Source organism: Phocoena phocoena, chromosome 21 (genome assembly GCF_963924675.1).
Source record: "Phocoena phocoena chromosome 21, mPhoPho1.1, whole genome shotgun sequence".
Taxonomy (NCBI): domain Eukaryota; kingdom Metazoa; phylum Chordata; class Mammalia; order Artiodactyla; family Phocoenidae; genus Phocoena; species Phocoena phocoena.
In genome coordinates, this window is record NC_089239.1 from 31,737,503 (window position 1) to 31,748,101 (window position 10,599).

At 42.2% G+C, this 10,599-nt stretch overlaps 1 protein-coding gene across 2 annotated transcripts; it reads right to left on the reverse strand.

The window, feature by feature from the left end:
- Positions 1–265: 265 nt before the first annotated feature.
- Positions 266–10,347, reverse strand: AGA (aspartylglucosaminidase). 2 transcript variants are annotated; one of them, XM_065899875.1, is made up of 9 exons: positions 10,213–10,347; positions 8,191–8,344; positions 6,749–6,861; positions 5,721–5,833; positions 4,410–4,524; positions 3,703–3,778; positions 2,758–2,865; positions 1,920–2,053; positions 266–509 (listed from the first exon to the last, which is right to left on the reverse strand). In XM_065899875.1, the coding sequence occupies exons 1-9, from the start codon at positions 10,340–10,342 to the stop codon at positions 409–411; spliced, it is 1,044 nt and encodes a 347-aa protein (XP_065755947.1). In that variant the 5' UTR covers positions 10,343–10,347; the 3' UTR covers positions 266–408. The 2 variants fall into 2 exon arrangements, with proteins under 2 accessions (XP_065755947.1, XP_065755948.1); XM_065899876.1 differs by having other exon boundaries at positions 409–509; positions 2,758–2,857; positions 3,725–3,778; positions 10,213–10,342.
- Positions 10,348–10,599: the final 252 nt, after the last annotated feature.

The following is a 10,599-nucleotide window of genomic DNA, read 5'->3' on the forward strand; positions in this document are numbered from 1 at the left end:
GGGTCTAAAATGCTTGTTTACTCAAATTATTTTAAGTATCCAAATACAGATTATTTCTTGTGGCTTTACTATATCACTTTACTGTATCATTTATTTATGGAAATAAATCCCCAAAGTAGCAATTTCTTGAAACACTGAGCAGAAATCCAAATATCACTCAAAATTTAAACATATACAAAATACATACACACAAATATTTTCAGGGGATATACAAAGCTTAAATAAAAAAAGATAAGAAAAATTTTTCAGATATAGAAAGTGAAAATGCTCTTCTAGCATAAAATTTTTGTGCTTATTTTACACAAAGAATTTTAGAATACATGAGGCACGTTATACGATGACAGTGAGCAGCCTTTTCAGCCTCTGTTTCTTTCTTCTTTAAATAGAGATGTGGACAGAAAAGATGGATTAGATGCAGTCTACTTTTTCCTCAGCTGGCTCACTTTTTAGAGGATTGTAAACCATGAAATGAAACTGAGTAAATGTTGAAAGTTTATTGCAGGCAGCACCTAGGGCCAAGAAGAGAAAAAGTTGTTTGGTTAAATATAGAATGCACATGTCATGTACAACCACTACAGACACTGCTTCCCCACCTCCACACTGGCTGTTGTGTGCCTGCTGTCCAGTCGGGCCACACGGAAGTGGGCTGTGTGTCCACCTTAGTGCAGACTAGCTGACAGTCCATGAGGGGAAAGAAAGGCAGTGGGAAAGCCATCTCTTTGAACCTCAGAATATAGGCTGATTTTTTGCTCCTATACATATGCGGTCATTGCTACTGTTATTTTAATGTTTTCATATCCTTTTCGTAGGAGAAGAAAATTTTCAGGCACGCACTAACAACTGTATTTCCCTAGTGACTAGGCCATTCCCTTCATCCATCCATAATCCTCCCCTCCCCGGGCACCCTGCTCTTTTCTACGCTTCTACATGGGTAGAAAGTGAGCCTTGTTTTGTCAAGATGCTCTCTGTCAGACAACAGTGATTTCTTCACCTGCTCAGACACCTGGAGGGAGCCCTTCTAATGCCATTACTTTAAATATAAGGGGCTGGTCAATTTTAAATTCATCTACAATTATATAATTATCATTTTTACATCCTGTTAAATCTAACTTTGAGCCTTCTAAGGTTTATTTCCTAAGAGGGAATCAATGAAACTGATTTATTTTAGACACAAAGCCTCCCCACCCATAACTTACATCGACTTTTGTATTTTAGTACTTAAAAAAGAGTATGGAATTCCTCAGACAAGTTTTTCAGATACCAAACTGTGGGAAGTAAGAGATCAAAGCACAGTAATAAGCGGTCTAGCCTAATGAGCTGCATTGATCACCAGGCCGTGCATCTTCCCCGTCTGAAACCTCACCAATGAGGAGCAGCACTGGTTGATCTTGAAATGCTTTGAAACTGTGATGGGCTCATATGGAAAGTAAATGAAGCAAAGGACATGCCTCAAATACAGTGCGAAAATGATTCTGCTAACGCCTTTAGTCTACTGATTAGTAATACATTCTGTACCGGGGAGCCCTGAGATCTAAATGACTGAGACCTTTAAATAATGAACAGAGAAGTGGGGAAGACCGTTCATCCCTACGTACTTCTAATGAATAAAAACATCTGACTACATTAGCCCATCTCAGCATGTACTTGAGCCGAAGCTGAACTTTCCTTAGGACGGACGTCAAGGGAAGACCGAACAGCCAAAGACTGGATCCTAACCACCGCAGTCAACAGAGGAGACTTTCAGGTACACTTCTAACACTCTGGGGGTCTTGACACAACAATTAACATTTATCCATTGCCTACTCAATACAGTCCCTGTTTCTATCGCAGAGGATTAAAATACCCAACAGCGTTTTAAAGTCTCTGTCCTCATCAACACTTGCAGGTTCACATAAATATGAATTTCAGATAAAACTCACCATAACTTCCAGTCACGTTAGCACATACCACAGCCCCGAAGAAGTTGGGGAAATACTTCTGGATTCTTGAAATCACTTTCCGGCATGCTGTGGTGGGATCTTCTCCTCTTCTCATGTATTCTACAGCTTGGTAGCTGATTTCAACAGAGGCAGAACTTTAGTATCACAGAATAAACTAACTCCAGATTTGGTTACTTGAGGTTAGACATCTAAAACCATCAAAATTGTCACATTTGACAAAATACAGGGCATGTAAGTGAAGAGAGGTCTGTAACTCCTGTGAAAGCATCAACAGGAAAGGCAGTAAACCTTGATACCATGTCTACCTTTTCAACTAATCCACCCACTCATTTCAGATAAGGACTTTTATTTTTGGCTTCAGCTGAATAACTGTTACTTAGTAAAAACAGCCTGAAGTCATGAAGTATAGAGGTTATATTTAAGTAAGAAATGGGGCTACAGTCAACGGGGGAAAATACTAGGCATGCGCAAAACATCTAGTTGCAAGGATTCTCTCTCAGTAATTAATTGTACACAGCGACTGCATTTTCTACTTTTATCATCAATTATCGCGGTCCCTTTACGTAAATTATTTAAATAGATCCAAGCATTCTCATCTGTGAAGCGGAGTGAGCACTGTTACTCTGTTTCAGAGGACTGTGGCTGCTTCATTTGAATGATTAGGATCGTCAAAGGGATGGTGCCAAGACTTGGTAAGCAGGCTTTCTGAAAAGCTCTCGTACACACAAATGCGGATCACACGGCACAGACAATTATTTTCTCTCTTTAGGGACAACATCTCCAAGATCTCTGAAGTCACAGATGTAGGAGGGCGCACCTTGGGAGGAAGCGCATCAGTATGTCGCCGTCCCCGGTGGCTGCTGCAGCCCCTGCAGTGTCGTCGGCGTAGGCCCCAGATCCAGGTATTGGCGAGTCTCCTATTCGACTTTGGGAGGACACAGCATGGTCATTCAGGACAGGAAGTCAAGTGCAGAAAATTCTTTTAGGAGACGTTTCTACTTAGTCACTGACTATTGTTTCAAGTAAATTCTTCATCAGAATACAGAGAATAGACTTTCCTTAGTTTTTCCACTTAGGTTTTCATAAACCCACATTCATTCATTACATGAGAATCACACAGCAGCCCATCATTCGTGGCGGGATGGCACAGGTTCACGGTGACTGTTCCACCATCGCCATCCTTTATCATCTCATTTCTGGATTATCTCAGCAGGCTCCAACTGGTTTTCCTCACCTACAATCTATTCCTGCTGTCTAGGTCAGGTGCCAACATTTTACTCAAGTTTTTCCTTGTAATTAACCTTCCATGCTTTTCTACTACTTTGAAATAAAATCCAGAAATCCTTAAAGACCCCCTGAAATCTGGCTCTGGTCTCCTCCCCCGCACCCGACAGATGTGCGGTTTTGTTTCTGGCCATTGGGAGCCCTGAACCTGAGCCTGTGCTACTTTGGATCTGCTAGTGCCTTGTCCTGGATGTCCCTGGTCCCTCTCTCAGGGTCAGGGTCAGCTCCCAGCCCCTCTCTCCAGGCCCCCCTGATGGCCCCAGCTTAATCTGATCACACCACCATCCCTAAACTCTGCAGCCCTGGCTGAGACACCTTCTCCTTTGCACTTAGCAGCTACTAATTTATTTTCTTTCACAATAATCTTAGCTGTGAGAGTAGGGTTGTGCTTTGCGTTTTGCATCCCCCATAGCACCTAGGACATATTGGTTGATACTCAGTACATATTTTCGAGATCTGGTCTTTTAGAAACACTAACCCAGGTATTTTGAATTTTATACCATTTGTAGATGTACCAGCAGCAATATTTCCCATCTTATGGATGACAACCATGCCTAGAAATTAAAAAAAAAAAATCATTGTAGCTATCAACTCTAAAGTGTACCTCAAATATAACCAAATAATTGAGCAGTTGGTAATATAAATATCCTCTTCCATTATTTTCAGGTAGAAGACAATAGGAATCTTGGGAATATTGAAAATTACACCAGTGGTAAAATCTGTGTTTTTTAATGACCTCGTTTCACAGCATCATTTTGTAGACACCCCATATCCTCACTTCAAATTGCTCACTTTTCAATGCTTTTTCAAAGGTAATGCCAAAGAGAATCACGGCTATAGACTAATGGAAATTTTCAACATTACAGGAAATGACTGGAAAGATCATTTGAATGTGGCAAACATAACATTATTAAAGAACTAAATATTAAACGGAAATTTTAAAATCCCCAAGTGAATCATCAGATTTATGTATAAAGTAAATTTACCAAAATGTATACAGATGATATGAAAAGAATGTGTGTGTGTGTGTGTGTGTGTGTGTGTGTGTGTGTGTGTTTTCTTAATTGCCACTTAATCAAAATCACCTTCTGGTACATGATTAAGGATAAAGAAGTTAAGAACTACAGGAGGGCAATTAAAACTAGCTGAACTTTAACCATAAAAACGGTATAGAAGGCAAATTACCAATAGTATCATGACCGTAACTGTCTCCTGTTTCTTTGTAAGTAGAACCATCTCGCTTTAAGATACTAGGTGGTTTGTAGGGTCCACAGTATTTTGAAGCATCTGGTATAACATTCTGTAAACGAGATTTAAGTTTTATTTTTTAGAAAGGGTGATTTTAGAAACCAGCATGTAGTTATGTACAATCGCTAAACATTAGCAAGAAACCAAAAGGACATCGGGTAACTGAAAGATAAGAATTAAAAGCCAAAGGTTAGCTAAGTCTTATGTGGACAGATGGATATAATTTTACTAAATACCTAGTCTGGTCTCAGAATTATATAATACGGAAGAGACACTTATATTATCCGGAAAAGATCCCCACTTTTTCTCTATATATGCCAAAAATTCTCAGCACAATGGCAAATATAAATGAAGATTTTTAGATTAGATTTTTTTTAGATTTCTCAAAGAAATCAGGTACAGAACATGACTTTTAAATTTTAGAATTTGTTCCCTGACCTAAGAAGAGCTACTCTGAAATTTAAAGCAAAATCTATTTTAAAATCTTCTATTTTTCAAAGCTAGGTACATGTGAACATATCCTAAGCTGTACTCTCAGATTCTTTTATGAATCTTAAAGGCTCAGGAAAATAATCCAAATTCATAAGTTCAGGTTGTGGATATGGATTAGTATTAAAGCAAGAAACCTATAACTCATGTCTTGCTCATTTGCGCACCAGGTGCCTCCCATGACTTGGTTTCATGCAGTGGCCTCTTTCAAGTGACTCCCTGGTTACTCAGAGGTAACTAGGATTTGGCGAAGAAACAGGTAAAAGACTAACACGCTTCACAGCAGGATTCTGGGTAGCAAAGTCCCATTGACTTAAAGATAAATTATCTTCCTGGTAACATACTAGACACCTAATCGTATAAATCCCCAAGTTAAAAAAAGGCAAGATACTGGGTATACTTCACATAGATAAAATATAAGAAATATTTTAGACTAATCGTTTCCAAACTTTGTTTTCTTAATACATGGAACCTTCTGTTACAAGGAAACACAGCAGAGCAGTTCTGAGTGAGGCAGCCCTTCTCCCACAGCTTGAAACCACTGCCAGGGGCCGGGAGTTGCCCACTCAGGACGTGGATCGGATGCAGCTGGGGAGCTTTTGAGACCATCCTGTGCCCAGAGTTGGCATCAATCGTTGGTTCTGAAGTGCAACCAGGGTGCTGATTAGCACTGTAGGCAACAGGTGGATGACTGAGAGCGGAAGGGATGTCACGTAGTATTTTCAAATAACTTAACTTTAAAAAATCATGCATACGTACCCTCCAGTAATTTGGCTGGCAATTCCAGGCCAGCCAATCTGAATGAAGAGCACACGAAGCGTTGGTAGATAAATCCTCGTTGATAAACCCCATGCTTTCGGCAAACTTGGTGGCTGGAGATGAGGAAGAAAAATGCAAGTGGGTTAAGTATTATCTTTTAAACAAAATGTATGCACAGGAAGTACTGGGGGTCAGCTGTCTCGTACGGGGAGCGCAGCCATCCTGGGGGTAAACACAGATGGTCAAGGGAGTATTCACACGTGAAGAGTGTTATGGGCATCAGTTTCTGGATCTCGACTTCCCTACGTCCTTCCTGACCCTGATCTGCTGAGACCCTTGTGGGCGGTGTGATGACAGCTCTCCTCTCCCACCTTCCCTCCAGAATCTCCCTGCTTCTGCTTCACAAAAGGAAAGGGACACCTCAGAACAACCGCGACTCTAACTGGGGTGCGATGCCCAGAGAGTAAAACAACATTGAGACACCAAATAAAGTCACCACTGGATTCCATGAAAGACTGACAGCTCCTGTGTTTGTCAGGTAGTTTTCCATTCTGTTTCAACAAAATTGAAGGGGGCCTACTGGAATTGTGAGCTAATACGTGGTTAAGAATGATCTTTTTGAATACAGATCACGGTATGGTTCTGGGTATATACCTTGGGAGGTGTTCAAGGAAGTGCCATTGCCATAGCAAAACTCCATCCGTTCCCATCTTCTGTTATCTTATGCGCCTTGGGTCTTACACCCATAAAAATGTAATACAAGAAGAGAAATAATGCTGAATCCTGTTTCCCTCCAGCAATTACTCATTTATTAATAATAAACTGATTTCTAAAAATCCTATTTTAAAAATGAAGAAAGTACAATTTAGAGGTTAAGTAACTTATCCGAAGTTAAATAGATATTAAGTAAAACAGCTTGAATTTGAACTTAGGTCTGCTTTTATCCACTATTTTATACTGAGTCCTTTTTTCACAGTGAAGACAATAGACACAAGCCTACATAAAAATTGAGTACAGTTAAAATATACCTGACTCTCCTGCTAACAGTGTGTGTGTCGTGTGTTCCAGTACTTTTCGTGCTACACCGATGGCATTTTTAATTCGTCTAAGATCTCCCACTGCTCCTACGTTCATGGTAGTACTGCAAGAAAAAAGTACAGTAAGATCTTTTAAGGTATTTTTATAGGTTCACAAATTTTTAAAAAATTGCTTTACTTCAAGCTATAGTGTTTTGTAGGATAAACTCCACTGTCTTAACGTAGACGTGACGGCACATCCATGAAGTTCATACAAATTCCCACATTCAGACATATTAAGGAACAAACAGAGACTCTATTACCCCTATGTTCCCAGTGCACTAAAATTCTCAGTTTCCCATGGCTCGTTTTAAATATGGCTTTTGAAAGGGGTTTTAAGGCTTCAGGTCAGGCAACCCACAGCGTGTGTGGTTGGTGGGTAAATGACGGTTTACCAGGTCAGAGACGTATTTCTGTACCTTGGGGCTCTCCCTGTCCTAAGGAGACTACCTACCTCAATGTGATAGTTTTCTACTATGATTATGATTTTTTTTTTTCAAAATAAAATTTTTATTGAGGTATAGTTCATTTACAATGTTGTGTTAGTTTCAGGTGTACAGCAAAGTGAACCAGTTCTATATATGTATATATTCTTTTTCAGATTCTTTTCCATTATAGGTTATTATAAGATATTGAGTATAATTTCCTGCGTTATACAGTAGGTCCTTGTCGTTTACCTATTTTATATATAGTAGTATGTAAATGTTAATCCCAGCCTCCTAATTTATCCCTCCTGTACCTTTCCCCTTTGGTAACCATAAGTTTGTTTTCTCTGTCTCTGGGTCTAGTTCTGTTTTGTAAATATGTTCATTTGTATCGTTTTTTTTAGATTCCACAAATAAGTGATATCATACGATATTTGTCTTTTTCTGTCTGACTTATCACTTAGTATGATAATCTCTAGGTCCCTTCACGTTGCTGCATGACTTTCTTTTAATTGAGGAGTAAAAGCCTTGTGTTTGGAAAGGCCAAGTACAATATGCTAGGGCTTCTGACCTGCATCAAAACTCATATATTGTGGGGGGAGGGGTAAATTGGGAGATTGGGATTGACATATAACACACTACTATATCTAAAACAGATAAACATCAAGGACCTACAGCACAGGGAACTCTACTCAGTACTCTGTAATGACCTACATGGAAAAGAACCTAAAAAAAGAGTGGATGTATGTCTCCACTGGATATCCAGTGGATATATGTGTATAACAGATTCACTTTGCTGTACACCTGAAACTAACACAACATTGTAAATCAACTCCACTCCAATAAAAATTTTAAAAACACACATATATTTGTCCATCTTGCTCTCAGTAGAAGACTAGTCAGCCATACATGTAACTCAACCTGCAGCGGAGGTGCAGAGAGCACTAAGGCTTCTCAGGGCGCTCCTACCCGTCCATGATCATGGCATCCAGGGTGGTCTCTCCAGACTCGTCAGGGCTGCCGCCAAAGCCCACGGTGCCGTCACACTGCTCCCGTTCACACGCCGCACAGCCGCTCTCAACCGCGTCCAGCGCAGACCCTCCAGATGCTAACGTCCTCCATGCTGGCAATCAAATCCCAAAAGTGCTTGTGTAGACACGCATTTTTTCTTCAATGCCAAAGGCAACAAACCAAAAACAGCCTGAAAACTCCTATTTTTAAAACTGTTTGCACATTTACTCCAAGTTAAACTGAAATTTTCGTCTATCAGGTGCTGCAAAGCAGTCAGTGATATAGACAGAATTACGTAACACAACCCTTTACCGTGAAGAATTCAGACTTTGGCTGATGCAAAGTGAGGGTTTTTTCACTTATTTTTCTCTTATTAATAATACCTGTTTCTACTGTGTGTGTGTGTGAGAAAAGAAGTATTCTCTCCTTCAGTTTTATAAGTTACAACTGAAGCTACTAAAAGGCAAACTGAAAATTCATGAAATCATAGCCCCATAAATTTCTTCTGCATCATCAGATTATTAAAAATATACCAGCAAGTCTCCATAACAACAAAATAACAGCAAATAATTACAACGTGGGCTTCACGTGGATAATTCATTTAATCTTTCAGGTACTGTACCATTACTATCCTTATTTTAAAGAGGAAGAAACAGACCCAGAGAGGTTATTTGTTCAAGGTCACACAGCTAGTCGACAGCAGCGTCAGGATTCAAAAGTAACCATTTTGGTTCCAGGGGCTATGCTTTTAACACTAAACTATGTTCTCCAGAGCCCCAAACATGGAATGGGCGGGGGGGGGGGGGGGGGGGGGGGCGGGGGGGGGAGGTGTTCAATAGTCAATTTCTTTACTAATAAAAACAGAATTCCTTGACGAGTTAATGACACTATTGGTAAATAATAAGCATTACCACTGAAAGAACAGGCTTGAAAGTATATTTAGAGAAGTTCCCCCCCTTCTGAATTCAGACAACATACACAGAATTGTTCCCAGTGCAGGGCCCTGAACTTTCTTTTCTGTCTCATTATCGCTGGGAATTTCTTTCTCACAGCCTGTTTCCTCATTTTTTCTCTGAATCATATGCACTGCCTATAACATACAAACTTAACTCCATCAAATTCTAAAGCTAATTCAGCCCCAGAAAATCATATTAGCAGCCTCAAATGGGGGAGAAGGGGTCCGAAACTACTCCTAGGGTAGTATGTCTTAACTGAATGAAACAAGTACGCTAAGAAAATGACAAGGTAATGGTATGTTCAGGATGATATCAAAGCACGCAAGCCTGGCACCTGACTCAGACTGGGTTTGAGGAGAGTAAATGAGGGAAGTCTTCCTGGAAGAGGTAATATCTTAGTTTGGTAGTTCTCAATCCTGACTGCAAATCAACATCACTTAGGCAGCTTTAAAAAAAAAAAAAAAAAAAACTTTGGTTCCAGCAGTGAAAGGAAAACCTCAGGAGGTAGGGCCCAGGCACGGGTCCTTTTGAGAAGCTCTGAGGATGATCCTAACGTATAACCAAGGTTGGAACTCCTTTTCCAGGTGGCAAATACAGCGCGTCAGCATGCAGCAACAAAAAGTACACGTAAAGCGAGCATGCTTTGTTGGGGAACTTAGTCGTCGGCGAAGCCTAAGTGGAGGGTACTGGGGAGATGTGACGGGCTCCAAAGGTGAGGGCTGGAGGTCACGCAAAAGCCGGCGTAGGAGCCACTGGAGGAAGAGTCTGAGCAGAAAGGCCGGGTCGGCAGCAGGGTGGAAAATACAGCGACTCGGGGCTGCAGAGAGGGAGTCACAAAAAACGCTGAGGATCTAAAATGCAGCAGTGGCGGGGAGGAGGGTCCAGTGCCCGAGGCGCCGCGGCTGCGGGAAAGGACGCAGGGGAGGCTGCGGAAGGCCCGCCTCCCGGCTCCCAGCAGCTCGGTGCGGTCGGCGGCGGCCCGCCCCACCCGCGAGGTCTGGCAGCGCAGACCCCGGCCCCGCACCTGCTACGGCTGCATTCCTGAAAGGCCAAGTGTTGAGGATCAGGGGCAGAGGGCCGGAGCTGCACACCGGGGCCCGGCAGAGCAGCAGCAGCGAAAGCAGCAGCAGCCGGTGGCTAGGCTTCCGCGCCATGGCCACGCGCCGCCGCCAAGAATAACCCCGACGAAGCCCACGGCAGCCCGGGCCCCCGTACTTCCGCGGCTGGGGAACCCGGAACTCGCGGTCCCGGAGCCCCGCCCACCTTCCCGCTCCGCCCGCGCCGCCGGCTGCCTTGGGGCGCGGTCCGGGCGCCTCAACTCTCGCGAGACCTGGCCTCCTCCTGGGGACCGCGGGAGGTGTCCGTGCCCCTTGGGCTCCGGGGGTCCGTGCTACCGTCTTTCTTAAGTCTA